We start from the raw sequence: 25,056 nt of genomic DNA on the forward strand, positions 1-25,056 counted from the left end.
TGAATTATGCTTGTCATTGTTTGCTTTTTGTTTTTCCCTAACAAGAATAACAATGCTGACAAAATCCTCACCTTGAGAAAGACGTAGTGTAGGTCTTTTCTTTAAAAGGGAAGTCTAACAAAACTAAAACAAACCAGAGAAAGAAACAGTCCCTATATTTGGACACTGTGGCTCTGGATGTGTTTTAAGTGCTGGTAGGAGTGAAGAAGAGTGATGTGAGTGGAGGTTTGGTACTAAGGAGACAAACCTGATGCACAGAAATGTTTCTCCAACCCCCTTTTCTTATGTGGTTAGGAATATTTTTTGGAGCAGGGATTTTCCATTCTCTTATCCAAAGCACATTTGTTCTATAGCAGCATATGTGTAAAGTGTTCAGAATACACATGATCTGATCTGAGTAATTGGGCAGTCTGGACAAAAGCTCCACCTCTTAAAATGCTGCAAACTTTTTTCAAAATGTTAAAATTAAGATACATTCATAAATGTTGTGCCTCTAGCATTTGCTATATGAGGAGACATCTTCCTGTAAGAGAGTTATTTTTTATTTTCATTATCTTTTTATGGTGGCTTAAATTATCTTGAGTTATTCAATAAAACCCACAGAATTGCTCTTTATGCAATTACTCAGAGAGAGTGTTCCATTATGTGACAGTCACACCACCACACAACAACCCTTTCATCTACAACTTTCTGCTACTTCTACCCACTAAGAGTCTGAGAAGATGAGGCAAGGTTTAAATGCTCCTGTTGGACTCCTGCTGACTTGGGTGCTGATCGTAGCCGGGAAAAAGCCAAACAGTGGATCTCTACATGGTCCAAAGAAGTCAATTTGTTAAGATAAATGGTGTGGTTGTGTCGCATTACCCTAAGTGGGATCATGTGATTTGACTTGCTTTTGTAATTTCAAAGCACCTGATTTCTATCCTGAGCAGTGATCTCCTGGTAGTGAATTTTTCAGCATTCAAGTGTCCAGAAAGATGATAGTGCCAAGCTTGGAGACAGTTAAACTTTTGGCTCAGTGAGGTTTTCAGCAGCACTTATAGGCATGAATTTGCAAGCTTTATTTTTAAAGCTTGGTCCTTATGGATCCTATATTCTTTGAAGATTGGACTCTATGGTCTCTCCATGCCTCAGTTTCCAACTTCTAAAAGAATAAAAGGCAGTGTTTCTCTGTCCCACTGCAATGAGCATAACTATGTTAAAAATCACAGGCACTCCAATGCTATGGCAATGGAGGCTATAAAGCCAGAATAGGCAGATATCCAAGAAAGCTTTTTTTGTATTTCAGTTTGTTGGGCCTGACACTGAGACAAGTTCCTTATGAGTACAGATCAATGGTTTCATTGAGAATCAGGCTGGCTGAAAAGGTTGCAGGCATTTCTATGATGCAAGCTTCCTAGACTTACAGACATGTGAGGAGAAGGCTTTCCAGAGTGACTCTGGGCTTGGTGCTGCAGCAGGAGATTATTAGAGTCAGTTGTCTCATCCTAGACACCAATGGGATGTTCCAGTGCATGCACCTATGGTGCCTGGTCAATAGAAGCTTGTGGATTTATTAAGCCTTGACATGTCCCCAGGCTCAATATTTAATTGCCTCTGACAATATGGCATTTTAAGGAATATCAAAGCTTTCTTCAAGCCGGATTACATTTTTATTTTTGATGTGTACAGGCAGAAATCTTTTTCAGCCTAAGATCCATTGAAGAGCCTATTGTATAGAGCTGGCTAAATGAATGTTAATGACAAACAGTCAAATGCAGTGCAAAAGCTTGAAAAGCTGCAGGTGCAGGTCCCCCAGCAAGGCTTTTTGAAGTCAGATTCGACTTTTGATGAGCTTTTCAGGTTTTACCTTTACCTTCCAGCAAGCCTCCTGGCTAGCAAGAGAGGATATTCCTCTGTTACCTGATCGAGGGCTGGCAAGTGGGTGCTGAAAGCATCTTCTTTCCTCAGTGCTCCAGGAAGGCTGCAGAACAGCTGTGCTGGCAGCTCAGTTCTTCAGAAGAGCTCTGGAGCAGTTTGGAATAATGCAGCTATTGATTTTTTTATTTTTTTAATTTTTATTTTTTTGTCTTATTAGAGCTGCTAAGAAAAGGAAAAAAGAGGGAGAGAGAAAGTAAAATAGATTCTTCTTATGAACTTAATAGGTTCATTCTGAGGAGGAGTTCTGGGTTTTGGTTTTGAGTTTCCAAAGCAAGGTGCTCCACTGAACTACCTGATCTGCCTCTGATTACAAGAGAGGCTAGTGGCAATAACCAGTACCTCTCTGTGTCCTTCCTTCTGCACCCTTTTGCAGAAGCTGATAGCTGATCGTTCCCATTCCCTTGAAGACAGCACTCTCCCCACCAGCATACTGAAGGAGAAATTGTGATTGCTAATAGAGTGACTGTAGGCATAAAACTTATTGAACTTAGACAGCAGTGATGGAGAAGGGTGGGGGGCGGGGGTAGAAAATAAGAGAATATAAGTGGAGAAACTAGAACACATAGAGGGGAAGGTGATTTTTGCCTTGCCAATTTATATTCAAACAAGGTTTCCTTGACCCAAAAATATATAGAACAAATTGATAATGTATTTTTCTTATCTCAGAATTAGAATGATAGAAAATATTTCTAAATACACTAGCAAAATGCAGTGCACAACTAGATTGATTATTTTGGGGGTGAGATCAGCATAAAGCACTGAGGATTCACCCATAGTGTGGCACCCCTTTCTTCAGTCACGTTCAAATGGACTCCTAAACCACCCTTAAGGAGTCTGGCCATGCCCAATGAGAAGTTTTACAACTAGTTTATCAAATAGTGCTTTTTATTAGAGCAGTGGGTTACAGATTCTTTGAATTGCCTGTGATAGATACCGTGTCTGTGGAGTGTGTGCAAATACTTATAGTATGAATAATCCAGCTGACCACAAATGTGGAAAACTATGGAATAACTTGGTAGAGATTTCCAAGTTTCTTGGTACATCCAAGCATGTGAATCTTACCCAATAGGTGCCTTCATAGCGGGGAAGCAAGGCTCAGTCTGCCAGCTGGTCCCAGAAGCCAGTGGTGTCCTCCCAACTTGTCTGTGATAATATCTTCCCCCAAATCTCCATTCTCTCAAGCTGTTTTTAAACTGTCTTCAGGTGGAGCTTGAGTGACTCTAATAGTACCATCTTTGTTGTGTTTGGTACAACGGGGAACTGAAAAGCTGCTAACTCAGAGAGTTAGTTATACAGTTTATCTGTTCTGTGGTACCACCAAATTCCCATCCATGCAATCTTATTACAGAGCCTGGCTGTGGTGTTTTACACTTCCCCCCATTCTCAGTGCTCTATCTCTTAGAGTCAGCATACCAAGCTCTCCTCATGCTGCTATCAGTCTAAGGTTTGAAGGTCTTGTGCTGCTTAGGGAACTGTCATGAAACAGACTCTTTCTGTATTGACAGCATTCTACTCCAGAGGCTTCTTCAATGCTTTTCTTCTTTTAAAGGCAGAATATGCCAATAAGTTGTTTCCAACAACTACTCTACGTAATGTACCCCATGATTCCAGTTGCTCAAGCTTCTCAATATTTAGATGAAATTGAGATCACTCTTAGTCTTGTGGGAGTTAGTGCAGAAGGTGCTCTCGGGCTGCTCAGTGTTTATGGGGTAAGATGATTGGCTCATAGCCTTAGTATTTAGCAGGACACAGTTACCAGTCCTGATGATATGATGATGATAACACGGTTCATCAAGGCCTTGGGCATAATGGCAGGGCAAAGGAAGAGGTTGGAGGCAGAGGGAAGCCTGCTGGCACACCCTACCTTCATGAAGTGAAGCCCTGGGCTGTCTCTGCCTCATGAATTTTTTCTCTTTGATTGTGAAAGATCTGTTATAGTTAACCTTTAGCGTGTTTGATTCTTCCATGAGAGTTTTATGTGCAATTACTCATAGGTCTGTGTGAGAGTACTTGTGTGTGTAATGTAAGCCGATTATTTTATTCAGTATTCTAAAAATGTAGATGTGTCATTCTATTAGGAGAAAACAGACTCCATAAATTACAACCTTTTATATAATCAATTTTCTGAATATCTTTGAGATCAAACACATCCGATGAATCATTTAGTCAAATGCGTGGTTCTTCGATTGGTTGCTTAATGAGTGTGCTTTAATCTAAACCCTCTCAGGGCTGCAGTTTCTGTCAGAGGCATAAACAAATGCCTGCTCATCTCAGAGTTTGTTACTGGGTAAAAGTTAGAAAACACTACAACACAAAAACAAAATAGCAAAGTAACAGAAAAACAAGAAATGTTTTCTTGCTTAAGTGTGTTTTATATATTCAGGGGGTGAAATTCTGCAGATCCTGCAGCCTGTAGTCATAAAGCTTTTACCCCATCTGAATAGGACAGGCCAGGCAAGTTGGTTGCTCTCCATTCCCTAAAAGCCACGTTTGTAAGTATGGGTCATTTAATGATGGCAGTTAATCATGTCCTGATGCTGACAGGTGAGCAGAGGAGATGCTGTGTGACAGAGGTGTGGGCCACCAGGGCTCTTCCTTGAGATGATTATCACAGAGGCAGCAGAGCAGATAATGAAAAACCTGGTAGGGAGGATTTAAAGTGAAAGGAATGCAAGTTCACGTGCAAAGTCAGGTTGAAAGTGTGGTAACAGCTTCTGTGGTGTTTTTGTGTCAGGAGGAGTCAAAGTAGAAAGATGTGCATTGTTTTTGCTGGCCATGGTGGTTTGCACCCATCTCGGTACCTTTATGTTCATGTTCCCATTCCTTCCTCTCTTTCCTTTTGTTATGTCCATGGCAACAAACTGCAGAAATCCCCTTGGCAGGGCGGGGTGGTGCCACTGAAGAACATCTCTTGGATGCACCGGGCAGACAATCCAGGCCACATGTGCTCATATCAAAGGGCCGTTTTGATGTAGAGCTGAGCAGTTTTCCAATGCAGCTGCCCTACACCTTGATTCTGCTAGAAATGCCCATCTGTTAGTTGTGCCCTGCTGGAAGAGGCTAAGCTGGGAAGGCAGAGCATGAGCTGATATGCTTCACAGAGGGACTGGGGCTGCATCGTGATTGTTTCTGTCTTAAGCCTCTCTGCTCTGCCTCCCTGTTGCTAAGGCATGTTTCTATGGCAAAGGCCCACCAAGAAAGTGAGAATTAGAGAGAGTTAATGTTCAGAACAGATGAGCTCGCTCTTGTTGACAGCTGGCTTCTTTGGGGGAAATGAGCTGCTATAGAGGAAGAGCTGCCATCTCAGGTGCTGTGCAGAGCGGGAGGTGCAGCTGGCATGTTTGCTCATGGCTTGTGTTCATTTGTAGTAAATGAAGCCTATTAAACTAAGTGCTGATTGAGATTTATCCTCATTGTAGGTGTGTTCTTGTAGGATGAGCTGGGTGCAGCCCTTGAGACCAGCTGTCATGCTACCAGGCAGCCCTTGAATCCAGGGGCCTGACCCACTGGAGTGTGCACTGTCACCTGCAGGGCTCACACCTGAGAGTGACCTCTGACAACAAGCTCTGCTTTGTGGTAGCTGCTATGAGAAACCTTGTGAAATCCGTTTCAGCTGTGGTGCTGCTTGGGTGCAGAGGGCCATCAGTTTCTGACCTTTAATGGAGACATGCAATACATTTCCTTTTCTGTTGTAAGCTTATGGATCGTGCTATTAATTCATGGTGCAAGCCCTTGCAAGGTGCTTTGTGAGGCAGTAGAAAATGAAACTCCTGAGTTTAAGTACGTATCTGGTTGTGACCTGGCAGTTTTAACTGGCATTTCTGTGGTGCTCGAATATTGGTTGGCCTTTATGCAGCTGGTTAGAAGGAAAGCAATTAGAGAAAAGCCTGCATTAAAGCCAGCTGCTGTTCCCAGCTGGTGTGACTGAAGGAATGCTGGGGCCATGGATGTACCTGCCCCACAGCCGTCCTAGAGCACTGGGTGGAGGCAGATGAGGACAAGGCTATAGGGCTTCTCCTGATCCTGTCCTGCCAGGTTCACTGCCCCAAAGTGCTGAGGAACACATGTGTTGGGGTAGGATGGGTTTCTGGATTGCATGCTTGGGTTTAGCAGCCTGGTTTCCTCTGATATACCATCCAAAATGGTCTCATCACACTGTGGTTGCAGCTCAGTCCGTCAAGAAGAGCTTCCATATGGCTATGGGAACAGAAAGGAGACATCATATTTATCTCATGTTACTTGATATTAAATTACTTGAGCCAAGATTAAGTTTAAGCCTAAATAATTTTCTCAGACATATGAAGGGCTTTCTTTAAGTGTGCATACATCTAAATTTCTCAGGCTCTCAGCTCTAAACTTAGGAGGGACTTGACTCCCTTCCTAGGCAGAATGATTGTTGATGGGAAGCATTTTTCAGCTTACTGGCTTTAAGACATGCGGTAAGGTGTTATAGTGGGTATGGTGATCCTACAGCCTGTTCCTTGGGATGTTGATAGATACTGTATTTGTGATTCAAGCTCTGATTACTCTGGCAGTGTCTTTGCTCAGGGTTGCTTACCACAAATAAGAGTTATGATTTTTTAATAGGCATTATTCATAATTTAAAAACGCAGCTTAAAAACATTACGGGCCATTGCCAGAGCAGTGATGTATGATCAGTGGAGGCTTACTCCCTGCTAGATGATATTGTAAAACTGACTTACATCTCCACCCTCCGTTAAACAGAACTCTAAATGCCATTGCTGTTTACACTATTTAGCAGAGTGCTCATCTGAGCTCTGATGGTCCACGTGCCCCTGTAAGCAGCCGACAGATTTACAGGTTGGTGAAAGCTGGCTCATTATCTCCAGCAGTAAATTCCCCTCCTAAAGACTCTTGTGTGCTCAAGCTGCAAATGGAGTTTGCATATACAGTAATGAAACGTATTTCCTAAGTACAGTCGTAAGTGTTTTAACATCCCTGATTTATTTCTTTTCTCCTTCCTAAATGCTGATAATTTTCCTCCAAGCCCTGCAAATGCTTGCCTTCTCCATGAACACAGCCAAACAGCAGAGCTCTTTTGAACCCATGTTTACAGTTTTGCCGAGGGAGAGTTGTTGCTGGTGGAAGCCAAACTCATTTGGATAACAGCAAGGGATGCAGCTACCTCCTGCAGGGCCCACTGGTGCTCAGGCATTGAGTTTCAGAGCAGAGCAGCCAGTAGTTTTGCTGGCTCCTAGTGAAGACCATGAGACAGCCCTGAGGGTGTTGTGAAGCTGTGGGGGCAAATCTCACCCTTCCCAGGGATGGATGGTTGGGGGTCCTCTGCTGCTTGCCACATAATTCCTTGTTTCTCTGTGTGTGTGTGTGTGACAGAGAGCATACAGTAACAGAAATCTGCAGAAGCTGGCCTCTCATCTGTTCTTTGGTAAATAGCTGCCTGATAGGACCACAGCAAACTGAGCTTCTGGAGACCCACGAGCCCTTTTCTCTGTCATTTGTAATGCAGTTCTTTGCATTCAGGCATACAAGGAAAGCACAACGCAGTTATGGCTCAGCTAATCTCACTAATCTTCTTTTAATGAATCCCTTTCAACAGAATTTCATTTCCACTTGCAGTCAACCCAAAAAAGGCAAATAGTCCTGCAGAAAGAAATCACCCCAGCAGAAGGATCTCTCTGGAGATCAGGCCTGGGAGGCAGCAGGCAGGCCGCAAAACAGATGAATAATGATAACAGAGATGGAAATTGAATAACAGTTTATGCTGCCATCTCTCCTAAGTTGCTTACTTGCTCTGCATGTGCCCATGTGAATGAGTAATGGAGCAGAGGCAGCTGCTGCTGCCAGTGGGAGCCAGCATCTTATTGGGGCTGCTGAGGCACTGGCCTGCATCTGTATGCACTTTGGGAAGCATCGTGAGATGGAGGTGGCTGCCTGGAGCCTTTAGAGGCAACTGCAGCTCTTGCATCTGCTGAGTAGCAGGATTTCAATAGTTTTCTGGTAGCTCATCTCCTGACCTACATATGAAGGTCCTGGGGTTGTGTCATCAGCCAGACTCCCACATCATAGCTATAAACATCCTGGTGCAGCTGCATTGTTTTCACTGAAATCTTGAGCATATTGTCTATTTTAAGCATAGGAACAGGCTGAAATATTTCTAGAAACTGTGGAAAGTGGATTTTAATGCAAGCTTAAAAAGATGCATTAGAAATGGAAGGGAACTTATAGATCCTTTCTTAAGGACAGGTCCTATTTAAAAAGTACGGGCTCTAAGACTGAGAGGCGGTGGTGCTGCACTCCCATTGAGTTCAATGCAATCAGATTTTCACCGTGAATTTGTTTCTAAGTATTTATTAGTAGAGCTCAGACAAGTGATGACAGGCCCTGCTACAGCTCCGTGAAGAGGGAAATCAGAGTATAGTAAAATCCAAATATTTTTCCAATGAGAATCAATACTCTGCATTCCACCTGGGAAATGACTCCCAGTTTATCTCATGGGTTCCTGAAGTCACTTGGAGTATCACAGAAGTGTTTGGCAACTGAAAGTACTTGTAGGTACTTTCTATATCTCCGTTCAGAGCAACTGAACTTCAGAGGCCAACTTCAGGGATTGCTGTGACTTCTGTGTGTGTGTGTGATTGTGTTTGTATTCTCATATATACTTTCCTTTCATGAGGTGCCACAGTGGAAAAACAGCCTGCCTGTTTCTGCCTGTGGGTACACTGCACAGCCCCAGCTCCCACTCTGCCTGTAATATCCTCATGAGAAAGCCCAGTGGAAGCCCCAAAATGCTTCTGCTGCCCATGTCAGAGCTGGTGGCAGAACAGGTCCCTTTGCATCTCATTCTCAGTCCGTGAAGGTCAAACTCAGGCTCTGCAGTTAGGCTGTTAGTACCAGATGCTCTGTGCATCCTGACAGCCTTTGTTAGAAAGTGTGCTGTAATTCCTGTGCTTACCTACTAAGAATTCAGAATGCAATGCATTCCCTGCTCCTTGGCTTTTGAAAGATGTAGAGTAGCAAGCTATAAATCAAACTTGGTACTCAGAGGCTATGTAGGAGTACAAATAATCATATCTTGTCAGTCAAATGACTTTAAATTGGTTTTCCATCTTAATACATAGGAAGCTACAGACATGAAAATGTACGACTCGGTAGTTAAAATATGCAACTGGCCTAGAAAAATAGAGCATCTATTTTCAGGTGGCGCAAAACACACGTTCATCAAGAAGAATATTAAAAAATTCATTTCCTAAGGACATCAGCCTTGGACTATTTAGGAGATAGGCTACTGAATAATGAATTGATTTGAATTGCACAGGCAGAAAAGCGTGTACTGTAAAAGGTGAGCTACAAGGCAATGTCATTTCCTCAGGAATAACGCAAATATGCCAACAGTCTTGGTGTACGATAGCTAAATTCTGTTCTATATCTGCAGTATGATGGCTGAGGGATGCCTTTCTATAAGGCCACCCCTTCTGTACATTTATAAAGCGATCCTCTGCTGCTTTTGGCTGCTTCTTGGAAAGATGCTATAGCATGGGAATTAATTCTGAAATGTACCTACATTCTAAAGAGGTTTTTTGGGTTGTTTGTTTCGGTTTGGCTTTTTTTAATTCATTTTAGATAGTTTAGCTGATCAGCAAGAACTTTTCCAGCAGTAAAATATACTCAGAATTTATCATGAAGATGATTAAGCGAGCCTTACTGAGTCATGCACTGAGCTGAGCCAGAAGGCAGGAAAATTGAAGGAAAGGAAATTATCCAACCCGATTAACAAATGAGTTAGCCAAGAAAGTCACCACAGAGGTGTCAGCTCGGAGATGGAAGGCTCCCCAGTGCCCATTGCTGTGCAGGAGGCCATGGGCCTGGCAGCGGTCACCTCTCGGTTTCCCCCAAACAACTCCATCAATCTGCCACACAGCCAGGCTGCCTATTCCCATTTATTTTTCCTGTGGCAGGTGGTGGTAGGCAGGTGATAGGGATGGGAGGCCTCCACAGCGTCATTCATCATGAGTCTTTGGAGAGCATTTCGGTGAGCACCGTATTAAGTTAAAAATGGAAATGTTGCTTTTAGTGGGGTTAATGAAATAAAGATAATGTGATTTTCTAGCAGTCTGCTTCTAGATTGGATGGATGGGTGAAGGTGTTTGAGCATAGTATTGATAATACTGATTGCACTTTAGAATTTTCTTGGAAGGCTGCTGTCAAAACGTTGTTTCTCAGGGACTCGATCCACCTGCTACAATTCATCTTGGTGTATTTTTAATGTTCATGCTAGTTATTATCCCCTTTGTTCTTGTGTCAAGGATGATACCCACAAAAACAAACAAACAAACTGTGCTATTGGATACATTCCTGTTCTTCCATAGCTGTGTGGCTTTGGGGTTCTTACTGCAGGCTGCTTGGGAAGGAAACCAGGAGGGCTAAGGGGAGTGCCATAAACAGTGTTTGAGTGCAGTGTGGAGGGAGCTAGGGTCTGACATGGTTACCTGTGCATGAAGCACAGATCAGCTTCACACAGGGCATATATCCCACCTTCAAAGGATGCCATGGCCACTGTGCAGTGGGGTGCCTGCCAGAGGTGGAAGCTGTGTTCTCATTCCTGCTGAACTTTCTTTCTGGTCACTAAAGAGCACCTTAGGCTAGAACTTTTTCTTCCCCTTTTGTTGCGAGGGCAGCAAGATGGCAGCAGGCAGACCTCCGTGGCACCACAGCAGCCCCATGCACCATCTGTTCCCACAAGTGTGTGGGCTGTGGGGAACAGCCTCATCCTGTGTGCTCCTGCAAGGAGAGAGCAGTGGTGGTAGCTTCCAGATGGAAACAAGAAAGGCAATAAATACAGGTGTGAACAAACTTCATCCTGACCCTGCTTCTATAGTGAAGACTAGTGCCATTTGTAATCTTAAAGACTCATGAGTTTGTGCAGTTCCAGTTGCCTAATTTAACTGGTGGAATATGATTGTATTTGCAGACTTGCAGACAGAATACAGTCTTCTAATTTTGTTCCTTATACACCTTGTACTCCTGACTGGTCATTGCTGTGAAGCTCCTGCCTTCTTGCAATTGTGTTTGCAAGAAAAAAATAAATTGACTGAATATTGGCTCTGAGTAAATTTAACTGGCTGGAAAACAGTTTTCCTGTCAGACCACACTTGCATCCCCAAACCTGCCTATGGGGACATAACACAGCCCCCCTTGTTGTGCCACGTAAGCGGCAAGTGAGGTGTGTTGGCTTTGTGCCCTTTAATGATTTATCTTTGCTGTGCCTGTACGTTGTGTTCCTGGCCTGACTCTCACATCTCCAATGTGGGAGCACTGGCAGTGATAGCATGTAAAGTGGTTTGCTTCTCTTCTGTGAAATTTACCAGCAGGTGGCAAAACACATAGGTACCAGGGTAGAAAATTTGTTCCTTGCAGAAGTGATAACATTGTGTCTTCAAACAGTTTGGTGCCTTCTCTTGCGTCAAAGGGAAGAGAGTGGATGGCACACTTCCTTTTGAGTTTAGGGGCAATGGATTTATGATGTTGAATCTCTAATCTGAACTCATGTTGGGGGGAGGAGGGGGAGGGAAAGAAAGAAAAAAATCAATTTAAAGGAAATGCAATTCTGGAAAGAGATTTAATAGACAAGAAGGTACAGCCATGGTGAGGGTGGTGGTAATATGCTGCACCTGACGATAGGAACACAGTGTGTCTCCTCCGTTGCCTCCTGCAGTACCCAGCATGGTGCTATTACTTGCCTAGGGCAGGAGGAAAACAAGCCGAGAAGACCTTGCCCATGTGCCCTCAGCCAAGGATCTGGCAGGGATGCATCCTGCCATGCCCAGAGGATGAGATACTGCCGTGGTGGTAGCTGCCCACATGGGCCTCCCACTTCCATAATCCATATGGAAATATGGATAATCCAAAATCCAAATGTAAAACATCACGGCTATGCTGGAGAGATTTATTCCACCTTAAGCCCAAAGCAAAACAAACCTTCTAGACCCAGATTTGGTGACAGAGGTGGCATAAAGCTCATTATTTCTTCTGGCTGCTGCCTTGTTCCTGCTCTGACCATAGCACTGTGCTGTGGGTACCTGCTGTGTTGGGGCTGCCTTTCCTGCTGGGATGCAGGAGTGGCTCTATTTTTAGATGGACACCACGAAGGTGTTTGGGAAGCAGATCACGGAGCTGCAATTGTATGAGCTGGGGAGTTGCCAAACAACAGTTTCTGTGCTCTCCTCCCCTGGTGAGGCAGAGGCAGAGCTTGGTGCCTGCAGCGTCTCAGCAGAGGCAGGAGGAGTGCTGCACCAGCCCCCTGGTCAGCACATGCTGAACGACTGTTATGTAGAGTCATAGTATTATGAGTTTCAAACTGCTGTAATGGAAGTATCCACCAGCGAACGTTACATTTGGAAGCAGGGGTTACTTTTCTTCCTTCACTAGGGGAAAACACTGTAAGTGAGCCTGCAATTTGGAGTGCGCTGCTTCCAAGACATTTGCAGATAGCAAGTGGTTTCCTGGAATAACAGCCTCTCTCAAGAGAAATGTCAAGTGCATTTAATCAGGCACATTTAGAGCTCTGCAATATCTGCAAATGAATTATTAACGCTTTCAAACCTTTTTGAATGATCCGAAAGTCATGCTGTTCGGATCATCAGCTCTGATTCAGGGCTCCTCCTTTCCACGTTGTGCACTGGAAGCTCTGCACCTTCCTTCTGTTTCCAGTCTGAGCTCTTGCAGCTCCAAAGGCACGTGGGGAACTGAGCAAATGCAAAGTGTGGCTGGCACCTGGCTGTGCCTGCATGGATTTGTACCTCGTTTAGCAAACAGCCCCGGATGGGTGTTTTGCACTTTGTGGGGAGATAAGGGATGCTCCAAGAAATGCAGATCTCATCATGTCTGCTCTCCACAATGCATGACTTGCACTGAAGAAGTGGAAGATTGGTGTGGGCAGGATTAGCCTGGAGGAGCAGGGCTTGAGGCATTAGGCTCCCTGTTGACTTGTAACAGTAGAAATGGCAGAATAATGCCAGGAATTCGAGCAGTGCTCAGGATGCCTGCCTTCCAGCCACAGCTCAGCCACTGACATGTTCAGAAAGCCACAGCTGCCTCCTGTCGCTTTGCCTGCAAAACAAGTGATCTTGTAAATGTTTTGGGAAATGCTGGTGACTGTCATATGTACGTGAGTCAAACTCTTTTCACTGCAGTGTAGAAATACTCTTTAAAAAAATAATTGCGACAATCCAATTTCTTCAAATGAGATAATGTGGTTACATTAATTTTTGAATCAGCAAATGTTCTCATTTCAGAGCCCCAGCTGACAAAATAATAGAGCCATCAAGATGCAGATGTAAACAAAACACTTGAGGTAGTGTGTGACTTAAAAAGGGGAAAAAATACCCAAAAGGTATTAACTCTTCTGGATACTAATACAGTGAATTCTGGTGGATGTACACAGAACTCCCTCAAATCTTCAGAAGGATGTTTGGCAGTTTGATATGCTGAGACCAAACACAACATTTCTGTTCTATCTGCTTGTTGAAGTATGAGAATGCTGTGAAGCTGCAGCCTTTAGGGGTAAGATATGAGCAGAAAGATTTTTTTTTGTTGCTAGACAAAAGCCACTAAGAAACAGCATACAGACCAGCTGCATCCAGGATGCTGTGAAACTGTGGCATGAAAGGGGAATTAAAGCTCTGCCTCTTCTTTTGCCTGAGGAAAGTTTGCAGGGTGGTCACTATTTTGTGCATTATTATAACAAAAAGCTGGGTAGTGTGTTTGTTATGGATTACATTCCTTAATTAACAACGTGACTTTATCCCTCTATGCTCACAAGTGAAGCATAAAGTACAGGAAATCCAAGTGCAGTGGCCATGGACCTGGAAGCAGTAAAGTACTGCAGTGTGTTTCTACATGGGCAGAGCAGAGCGGCTCATGGATAGCAGTGTCCTGCAGTCAGGTATAACAATTTGCTCTTCTGCAGGAGCTTTGGTTACATGTCCAGAGGCAGCTATAGATACCAAGAGGGTGCTGCCTATATAATATTTGCTCATTTCATTTAAAAAATAATGAATACTTTACAGTGAGATTAGCTATCTGTTTTCTGAGTCTGGTAGAGGAAAAGAGATAAATGTTGCTTTTTAGCTTGAAATCAGCTTGAAACCTTCTTGTAGCTCTATCGCAGAACATGTTACTGTTATTTGAAACTTAACAACCTTTTCCTTTTTAAGAAGACAAACCACCACCAACAAAGCCCCTGATGGCTTGCACACCCTGCGCTAGGTTCTTACAGACTGGTGCGGTTACTGATGCTCAAGCTTCTCTTTTCTGAGTTTTGTTATTTCCACAGCTGAAATGTGAGTGAAAATCTTGCCCTTCCTCATCTCCTCATGCTGGCCCAGTTGGCTGTGTGGGAGGCCAGAAGGAGTGCTGCTTCTGACTGGGTCCCCTAGACATCAAGCAGCTCATACAGCTGCCATCAGCACTTAGAATAACGTGAACAAGAGGTAAACCATAGAGACAGCAGTCTATAGAAAATCTCTCATAGTTCCCTTTGCATGAGGGGCTATAGGGCTCCTGCATGCAATGAGGAAGGCAGAATATGGCAAGGCAGGGGTTGACATCCTTTCTGCTTTGAGGTTTGGCTTTATTTGCTTCTGCATCTCTGAAATTCTGTTCCCTTATGAACAGATTTGTACAAGACTAAAAGGTGCTCTGATTCCTTAGACTCTCAGCTTGTTCTTGTACCTTAATTTTCCCCTGCACTTGCCTTGGATATGAGCCACGAGGTAGCATTTGTGCCAGACAGCTGCTTGGGGCTTTGGGGAGCCTGGGGGAGGGAACACTAAGGTCTGTGGTAGGAAGGAAAAGAGACTGATGGACATAAGCATGTCCAATAGCAGTTTTGACTGCGTTTCCTCTGTGTGGCATCTCAGTTGTGTCCCTGCACACCTTATAGCTGGAGGTATGGCATTGTTGGGGTGTTTGAGGAGCACTGATTGAGCCTTATAAGTCTTTCAAAACCAAGGAGATTGGTTAACAATAGCTAACAGTAAAACATTGTAGTTTTTATGTGAATTCATACATAGACTTAATAACACAAGGGGGAAAAAAAAAAAAGATAGCCTTAAACCGTGAGCCCTACAGCCTTCTTGCTTTGTTTTCTGCAACATCAAGATCTCTGAGTCAGGTCCCTCAGGAGACCCTGGGCTCTGGGGTCCATTGGTAGCATTAGGAGAGCTGGAGTGCTGCAGACATTGGCACCAGGGAAAGAAAGGGCTGAGCCCACACACAGCACAGCACCAAAAGACCCAAGGGTTGTTATAGAGGCCATCTGAACTCTATCTTGGCATACAGCAGAAACAAAGGTGGTTTCTGTGGAGCAATTTTCATTATCACCTCTTCAGTGCTGCTGGGCCACCATGGCCATTGCCTGTCACTCTCCTCCCAGCTGCCATAGCAACCTCACATGATGGTCTTCCATGGAGAATGTGGTGAGGATGCTCCTTACTAAATCCACCCTTGTATGAATGACACTATTGAAATAAGCAAAGGGAAGGAGAAAAGGGGAGGGGGGGGAAGAAAAGGAAAGAAAAAAAGGGAAAGGGAAAGAACAAATGGCATTATTGTTGCTGTATCTTCTCAATCTTTTCCTGTTAAGTGGTTTGCATTTATTTAGCCTGGTATCCTGCTGATGCTCACACCTGTGATGAGCAGCACATCAATATGCCTGTTGGCCTCCATGTAGGCCTCCCTGTGTAGGCTCCTGCTGCTTGGTTGCCAGCTGCAGGACCCTGACCCAGCTCAGCCTGTGTTCCCACCATAGGCTTACCCAGCCCTTCATAGGGCAGTACTTGCATCAAGAAGGATGACAGCATTAGGAATCAAAGTGATAAAAATGATGTGTGTGTGTATAAGTATATATACATATATTTAGAGCACAATGTTTTTTAAAGGAAATACAGTGATTTCACATCACCAGCAAGCAAGTAGTACTCGAAAAGCAACAGGTTTGTCTTTCCTAGAGTATAGAAATACAACTAACTCTGGTGATTTTTCTTCAGTTCTCTGCTTAATGTTTTGACTCATCCAAGTAACGGAGAAAAGAAGACTTTTAATGCCAACCAAAGCAAGAGCTCTGGATGAACTATCATCTGCAATTGCTCCAGGTAATTGTGACACTGGAAATGAACTCTTATTTCTGCAGCCTTTGTACTTTGCTTCATTAGACATTACCTCGCCAAAAATCATCCCCACCCCACTTAGCAGAGATGAGATGCTGAAGAATACCGCAGGGAGAGCTACTTTTAAACTATAATCCTGGAAATGCTTATGCCTGAGCTGTCCTAGTGAAAAACATGTATGACTCATGGAGTTACACAAGCACATTTAGTTCTGGAAAGTAGCTGTAGCTTTTCCAGAACATCCCCTACAGTTCTTGGCAGGAGCTTGAGGGATCTTTTGCATGTCCAGGATGTCAAGTAAAATAGTGAATGATAAAGGTCTGTATTCTTTTGTGCATATTTAACCATCATGTAACAGCAACTATTTTTATTAGACAAGAAAGGGATATTGCCATCAATGTTAGATCTCAGCTCGCCTTGCCTTGAGGCTCGTTTCTTTCTGCACTGTAGCCATTGTGAAAGGTAGCAAGGAATTCATTTGGAGAAATTCCCTTCTGCTCAGATAAGAAGGTTCAATCTGGTATTATTTATATCTTAACTATACAGTTAGTCTTAACTAGAATGATTGCTTACCTTCCCCCCACTGCCAAGAGATACAGAGTCATTAGTTACTTGGGGCTCAGTTTTCAAACAGTGCAATGCAATTACTGCTCCAGTATGCTTTTGACTTCAGCAAGGTCTTCAGGTACCCAATACCTGGAAGATAATGCCTATCAGTGGTATTACAACCCAGAAAAGAATAATTATGCCACCAAATTAATTAATGGTAAAATAACAGACCTGCAAATAATTCCATAGAAATAAAAAGTTTCAGTTTCTAATTACTGTGACTTTATCAACTCCCAGAAAGAAACACAGTCTATTGTCCAGAAATAATTTATTCATTAACAATAAAACACTGAATAGAAAAAGCCTTGTAAATAAAACTATATATATAATGCTTTATTTTTTTTTTATTTGATACTCCACAAAAAACACTACAGACAGTAACAAAATAATCCAATTAATCTTAAAAATTTCAAATGATAATAGTCACTCTTCATTTTATCTTGTTTTATTAACAATGCAAAGGTCATTTGTTTACATGTTATAGTTTAACTTGATTTCATTAAATTGTTTCTTAAAACACTTGAAGCAATTTGTTACTTGCCCCATAATTTATAACATACATAAGTATATCAATAAACAAGATAACAGCTCTGAGAAAGATATGCAGACTGTTCAATGGTAAGTAGTCTACCAGAAGTTGTGGAGTGGGAGAGCAGGAATAAATCACAACTGAATTAGGATAGAAGTCAACACGTGGGAGAAAAATCATATTTGGAGAACAATTACATATTTTCCATTGCCCGTTTAGTAATGTGATCTCTTTCAAGCTCTGATTTCTCCTGTTTTAGATACTCCAGCACCTTTGCCAGCATATCCTCATCCAGATACTGCCTGTTTTGCGTGTCATCAGTGTCCCCAGCCATGGAGAGCCTTTTGCTGAGCGAAGCCAGCCTCGCGGCCTCCTGTGGTCCCAGCTGGCTCAGGTGCTCTCTGATGGCCTGCTCCAGCTGCTCGTCTTCCTGCAAGTCGCTTTCAGAAGCTGGAACAGGAACTCGTTTCATCTGATTCGTATTGATAACTTCGGGATACTTTGCCAGCATCTTTGCCAAGTAATCAGCCAGCTCTTCGTCCTTCTCATCCAGTTTCTCGTACTCCATTTGTCGCCTTTCCAAGTCGTTAATCCATGCAGTTTTGGGAACTGGGCGTCCTTTCACTCTTCTGGGAATGTAAGGCAGTCTTGGCAAATCATTTTCTTGATTAAGACGATTTAGTAAGTAGGAGGGATTCTGATTGCCTAAATTGCCAGTTCCCAGAAGGCTGACAATGTCTTCAATATTGAGGTCTTCAGGTAGGTTTTCTGGAATCGCATTAAGAGGCTGCTTCATGTACCCATTTTTAGAGTTTGCGTTATTTTTAAATATGTCACTCTGTCCTAGATTAGTTTCAGTGATCTCATCGAGGTCTTCTGGGAATTCTGCTTCCTGCTCAGCTTCCAACCTTTCACTCTGAAGCTGTTTTTTCTCCCCAGCTTTCAACATATCTATTAAATCCTCTGGAGGAATTTGTAAACTCCTTGACATTTCTATTAACTGAGCTATGGACTGAGGGTTAAGTTGCTTGTCCAAAATTGTGGCTGCTCTTTTCTCCTCAAGCTCTCCTCCAGTCCTTAGTTTCCTGTTTCCAGCACTACCCATCAGCCTCTTCAGGTAATAATTCATTAGCTTTGAAACATCCTCTGACATTTGATCTTTATTCTCTCTTCTCATTTCATCCTCAAGGAAGCTGAGTTTCCCTGACCTCTTCATTTCATCATCAACTTCCTCTTCATGTTTGTCAATTTCCTCTTTGCTGTCTTTTATCTCCTCCTGGGTTTGGCTTTCCACTTTTTCTTCTATGGGATTCCAGTCTTCTCCTCCAACCACATCTTCGTAGGCAATGTTATTTACTTTATAGACATCATCTTCATCATCTGCATACAATTTCTGGTCTTCATCCAGCCTCTCCTTCTTGTGATTACTAGGTCCTGCCATCTTCCCCAACTCCTGAAACACTGATTCCAGTGTAGCAAGACTTTGGGGTGTGTATTGCTCCTCCACTATTTCATTAGTACGCTTGAAAGGACTGTCTCTTGAGCTGTCTTCATAGTGGCCAAGAGGCATTTTGAGATATTTTTGCCACCTCTCAGGCCACTTGTAAGCCTCATAATCATCAGTTACTCCAGCTGGAAAGCTGTTATCCGAGCTCAAACCGTAAAGTTTATTTTCCTTTGTGCCAGCTTTTGACTCCTTCTCAGCTTGCCGCAAGGCTTCCAACATAACCTTAACCCACTGAGACTCATCCTCAGTCAAAGAATCCCTTCCATTTTCTGGTGGGTGAACCTGATCTTTGTTTTCTTTCTGTTGCAGGAGGTATGGGACACTTTGAAAGGAGCTGTAATCAGGGATGCTTTCTCCCTTGTTAGCTTGCTTGCGAAGATCTTCTATGTATTCCAAAGCTTTGATCATATCAGGATTTGGGAGCCTCTGTAAGTTTTTCATTACATAGTCTGGGTCCTTTTGAAGCAGCTGATACTGCTGGAATGAAGCTGCATCAGCCCAACAGATTAGGACAAAGAAAAAGGTGACAGCACAGGCTGCTCCAAGCTGGATGGTTTTAGTTTCTGCCATATTTAGCATACTTCCTTGAAATGAAGAAGAAAAAAAAAAAAAAAAAAAGGATGGTTAATATATGGAGACAAACTTAGAAAACTGAGAAGCAAAATAGAGACTGCTATTTTAAACTGAAATGCATTACGAAGAATATCAGTATAGATTGGATGACGTGTATTTTGATGGAAATTTGAGATTTTGTGGCTCTTCCCTATGATTCCTCAGTTAAGTGTAAACTACTGAGTTGCAGTGCTAGAAATGTGTGTGCGTTTTTCTTCGCAAACACCAGTTTTTGCAATAGCTGAGACAAAATATTAAATTGAAATCCTATGTAGCTCAATGAATGCTCACAGAAGATTCTAGATATCATTTTGATCATTAAAATGAAAGCTTTAAACAGTAAAGCTAGTATGTCCACATTAAAATACAGCTCAAGATATTAATATTAAGATTGCATATAGTCTTATTTTGTGTGATTGTTCCACCGGGCATCTCATTTTCTGAATGAGTAATACCTCTTAATGGTGCTATCCTGCCATAAAATTAATGTAATGAAGTGGAGAACATGGCATATAAAATGACTTGCAGGTTTATTTCTGTCATTACTCTCAGTGTTATTACTTCCTTTTGTGCTATTTCAAGGAAAAAAAATATTATTTGTATTGCAATTGTATTTTAGTTAAGAGGCTCTCTGAGTGATGCATGAAAAGTAATCCCCTATATGAAGGAGAAGCTATAATTTACCCTACAAGTACAATATAATGTTACTGAAATTTTCCAAAATGGTTTTGGAAATTGACTCAAGTAGGCAGGTTCTGAGTGTTGGTTTTGTTCATTCATTAATTCATTTGTTGAAATAGGTCCCAGGACAAACAGAATCTTGCCACTGGCATAAATATAGAATATAGCAGTGGAAACCCACATCTAATCAACGTGTCCAGTTGGTGTCAGCCAATAACAAACTGTTTAAAAGAACATAATTGGAGAAATATGCATCAGGCTAGATTAACAAAATTACGTCATTGCTGCATATGAGGATAGAGCTGCACAAGCCCAGTCCTGCAGTGAGGTGAGCACACTCTGCACTGTGAAGTGAAAAATTGCAGCCACTTATTTCCTAGGAGATGCTCAGGAGCTCATACATTAGAGCCGTGAGACAAACAAGACTCTTTCCTGATGCAGTTACATTAATGAACTAAGTACAATAATGAACAATAAATGGTAAACATAGAAACCACTTTGCCTAATGGACCTGTTTGGGCTTCTTTGTTTTTTGGCTTGGTGAAGCCATCCTGTCAAGAACTTGGTGATTCATATCAGACTGATAGAGAGCTATGTATACCATTGTTTATCCACTGCTGTAAGTAGAAAGTGAATATGAATATGCTCATTTCAGCTAACTTGCACATTTTCTCCCTGCTTTTGTGCTTAACATAACGTGACTTAACTGAATAATTAACATCAGTTCAGAGCCACTTTTTACCTCATTATGCCTGAGCAGGCTAACAGCCAGAAGAGCAAGCCATTTCCCCAAACATTTATGAATACTCAAGTCTGTGTACATTTAAGAACTGATTTCATAAAGGATTAATTCAGAACAGCTCATTGGAAAGAAGTGCCCTCAAGGTACGTGTTTGCCCTGAACAAAAGACAACACATACTGTGTCATAGACAAGGCACTATTTTCTATATGTAAACAAATATATCTCGGGGTAAGAGGGAGAGGGCAGAAATAGAAAAATAACAAAGAAAATGTTGTCTATGTATTGTCTACTGTAACAAATAAATTATTATTATTATTATTCTGTAAGAGTGAGTTGGATAAAAACAGGAGAAACTCTGTACTTTTTGAGGAATGGAAGAAGGTAGAGTTGTTCTGTAATTATCTGCCAGGCACATCCCATTAAGAGAGCCCAGGAGAACAACCTCCTTTACTGCACACAGTTACGTATTGCTTCATCTGTTGTAAGAGTCAGCAACGCCCAATTAAATCTCAAAGGCACGTAAGCCAGCGAAGTTTTGTTTACCACTCCAGGAGGATGTTTTTCAGAGGAATATTTCCTTCACAAAAATAACAAGACATAGGTACCACTCTAGATATCTGGAGTACATTTGTCTCTAGATGAGTCTTCAGTTCTAAGTTATTGGTAGATGATATTCACAAGCCTTTGTCAAATGGAGCTATAAATTATTATTTTAAAACACTTAAGTTCAGGTCACAAAATGTAATTAAATATACTACTCTATTAAGGGGTAAGAGAGACCTCCCTACTCTGTCAGGTCTGAGTATCTTTAGAATACAGAGGAAAGCATTCTTATCTCTCTCAAAAGACAATATGCTAAAATGCTGTTTGGTCTACAGATGCGTAATTGTCAAGCTTGGGTGGATGGGAAGTGTATTATTTCTTCTCAATTACAACCCAAGACACAGTAAAATCAATCTCTGTCCAACAAATACACAAGTTTCTCATTACAAAATGAGAGGACTGACTTCACAGTTTAATACACACAAAGGCAATGCAGACTGACATAAGTTCCCTGGAAAACAGATAAGACAATAAATCTTTTCTGGGATGTTTCCATGGTAGCAGCAATTTTCTCTTTCTCTCTCTCTCTCTCTCTCTGATGCAGATGTAATGTTTCCAGTGAAAATTTGCTATGAAAACTCAAAACCTTTCCTAAGGATGAGTCCTTAAGACTATGAGAGGGAATCCAGCTGCAGTTTTCCATAAAGAAAATAAGGAAATATAGCCAGCACTTTTCTTCCCGTTTTCTTTGGCAATAAACAGCACAACTGCAATAAAGTTGCTTTTTTTAAAGCAACCCTTTATCCTGTGAGAGACTCAAAGCAAGAACAAGATTACAAAACAAAGCAAAAGGTGAGGAGGAAGGGAATAAAAACAAACAAACTACAAACAGTTCTGAGCAAGGATAATGACTGTATGCACATGGAGAGCTAATCAGATTGCCTCTGCATCCAAGGTAACCGTGCATCCTGTATTTTGACATGGTCAAAGTGCCGTGCTGATGAGCCAGTGCAACTCAACGCAGTCACTGAGACACTACACTTCATCGCTTCAGTCTTCAATAACACAGAATAAAGATTTATGGTATATGCATACATATAGTTAGTTATCACTGCACACACCAGCCACAACCCCATCAACTTTCTGCTGTCTCTCGTCTTTAACTTAACCTCTTTTCCTTCCTTTTTCCTTTTCGAGTCCTCCCTAAGCTCCACTTAGCCCTGTCGATGCCAGGAGCAGGACACCCGGCTCCCCAGCCCCGCCGACCCCTACCCGCCCGCAGCCCCTACCTGCCAGCACCGCGCCGCCGCCGCCGCCTTCAGCACCCGGACAGCGCCCGCTTATACCGCCCTCGGCGCGACTGACATCACCGCGCTGCGCTCCTCGCCCCGCCCGAGTGGCAGCGCACCGCCCATCCACAGCACGGGGAGGGAACGGGGGTGGGAAACGGGCTGTCCCGGGGTGGGGTGGGACTGCGGGGGGGATGAAAACAAGGACGAGAAGGGGAAAAAGGAGAGGAAAAAAAAAAATGGGGAGAGAAGAAATGTGAGGAAAAAAGGGAAAAGAAATGAAGGATAAAAATGTGGGGGGAGGGGGAAAAAAAAGATGAGAAATAGGAAAAAAAGGAGAAGGGGCAATAAGAAAACCAAAAAGAATAAAAAGCAAAAACAATGTGAAAAATTAAAGAAACGGGGGAGAGTGAAGGAAAAAAAGGGATGAAGTATAAATAGAGATGAGTGTGAGGGTGGGTGTGAGCCACGCTGCAAGGAAAGGTGCATGCCAGGCAGCCCAGGGTGATGTTTGGCACACAGCTACCTCGGAGGGGACTTTTAAAAGCCATCGAGCTGTAGCACGGTTACGTGACAGCACAGGGACAGGACGTGGGACAGGGGGTGCAGGCGAGCCCAGCAGTGGCCCCACAGGGACTCTGCAGTCCCCAGGCACTGCTCGTGGGTCACAGGGTGCTCTTAGCACTGCCTGTGCAAAGGGCAGCACTTGCACGCATGGATCGGTACGGTGAACAAATACCTCAGCCATAAATCAGGAGGTATGGCGTGGAACATATTTCTTCAGCTGCTGGGGCTGGGCTTAGGTGCAATCCTTTCTGTTCCAGAAAGCATTTTTACCTTGGCTTTTAATGGGACTCCTTTTCCCCCAAAATAAATCTTCTCTGACAACGTTGACCTTTTGCAGCACAAAATAGGGGAAAAAAAAGCAACAAAAACAGCCTAGGATGAATGTACCTTCTAAACCAGTAAATGTTACAAAATTAAATTGACAGAAGAACAGCAAGGTAGAATTCATAGCAGCTGCGTGCAGGGCCAACAGGACTGCCCTGGCTGCGTGTGCTGTGGCAGAACTGGAGGTCAGGCAGCCTCTCCTCAACTCACGTGGAGCTACCAAGAAAGTACAGGACCATCTTCTGTCTGTGCAAAGCCCTCAGCACCTGCAGGTGGACATGGCTGGTGCTGGCATTTCTCGGTCTGCTGATGAAACAGTCATGGTGAAGAGAAGAAAAACACAAGTAAGAAGAAAATGTTCAGTTCAAAAATATCAAGAATTCTGTTGTCCCTCTGCATGTGCTTCCAATGGGCTCTTTCTTCATGCATTCCACTACCAAAAGCCCAACATTTATCTGGCAAATTCTTTAGCATGAAATCATTGTGCTGCCCCCCTCCATCCATCCATCCATCCATCCATCCACCCTGACGTCCTGCATCGGCACGCATTTCAGACCACACTGATTAATTGGCACATCAGCACAATTCCTTCCTCTGTTCCTTAACCACTCACTTGAGAGTTGCAGCGTGTGAAGGCAGGCAGATGCTTGGCTTAGCTCTGCTCTGCACGGCTCTTTTGGTTTCAGTGGATAGGATTTACAAAAGGGTATCCACTCAGCCCTTATGGAAGGGCTGTCAGTTTGACTCCATGTAAAAACCTGAACTTCACGTGGATGTTGTGTGGATTCACGTAGACCTAAAAGGAGGGCCTTAACGAAGGTACTTTCTTTGCTGCTTTCCTTTTTCTTCTTCCTATTGAGTGCGTTGCATCCTTTTCCTTGGAATGAGTCATGAAACAGAAAATTTGATCTGTGTTGTCATTAGAAGTTCCATGGCATTTTAAGGAAGAGTAAGATCACATTACAGCATCTCTGAAATTTAGGTAATTGCATTACAACCAGCTCAGTATCAGCCTCTAAACCATAGGAGCTTGGCAATCCTTTTTCTGAATTCATTCTGACCAGATTGTATTCTCCTGTGGGGCCTGGGAACGGAGCAGTAATAAATGTGGCATTTGCTCTGAGTGGCTTGCCCTGTCACATGCACTACCTTATACAGCTGCACATCATGAGATGCTAGAATTTACACAAGCCTGAATTCTACATGTTCACAATTGCAAGAACCAAGGCATTGATGCAGGAGGGACCTTCACTGCAGCCAGTAGAGGCAGGGCTTTGCCATACTCATCTTGATGTCCATCAGAACTACAACCAATGCAGAAAGAGAAGCCAGGTGGCCTGGAGCTGTCAGGAATGCTCCTGGCTGGTGACAAGGTGGGTTAAGGGCTCAGTGTCCTCACACTCAGTCCCAGAACTGGGGTGGTGACAAGGACCACACTGCTGCTCCTGTTCAGGGACCCTGAGCCCTGCCTCTGCCCAGCCCACGTGAAGGGAAGCAGCAATGGGGATGGCTACAGCCATGCAGGAATAATGTCATTGGCCTGTTGTGCCTCTAAGCCCAGACGAGATTGCACCACTCGCTTCAT

General features: G+C 43.1%; 1 protein-coding gene and 1 long non-coding RNA gene across 4 annotated transcripts in view; one reads left to right on the plus strand and one right to left on the minus strand.

Moving 5' to 3' along the window:
• The window catches only part of LOC107318028, a 33,448-nt gene extending 16,199 nt beyond the window's left edge, over positions 1 to 17,249 (plus strand). For all 3 annotated transcript variants that reach the window (XR_001557126.2, XR_004308343.1, XR_004308342.1), the window contains one exon: positions 15,948 to 17,249. This is a non-coding gene — a long non-coding RNA (uncharacterized LOC107318028). The remainder of the gene's footprint in view (positions 1 to 15,947) is intronic.
• SCG2 (secretogranin II) lies at positions 16,928 to 22,702 on the minus strand. The gene is made up of 2 exons (XM_015871348.2): positions 22,581 to 22,702; positions 16,928 to 19,296 (listed from the first exon to the last, which is right to left on the minus strand). The coding sequence occupies exon 2, from the start codon at positions 19,289 to 19,291 to the stop codon at positions 17,399 to 17,401; it is 1,893 nt and encodes a 630-aa protein (XP_015726834.1). The 5' UTR covers positions 19,292 to 19,296; positions 22,581 to 22,702; the 3' UTR covers positions 16,928 to 17,398.
• Between the last annotated feature and the right edge of the window lie 2,354 nt (positions 22,703 to 25,056).

Source organism: Coturnix japonica, chromosome 9 (assembly GCF_001577835.2).
Source record: "Coturnix japonica isolate 7356 chromosome 9, Coturnix japonica 2.1, whole genome shotgun sequence".
Classification (NCBI taxonomy): Eukaryota; Metazoa; Chordata; class Aves; order Galliformes; family Phasianidae; genus Coturnix; species Coturnix japonica.

What these genes read in the sequence shown, in the direction of transcription:
- SCG2 (XM_015871348.2), bottom strand. Translation starts at nt 19,291, where the DNA reads ATGCTAAATATGGCAGAAACTAAAACCATCCAGCTTGGAGCAGCCTGT.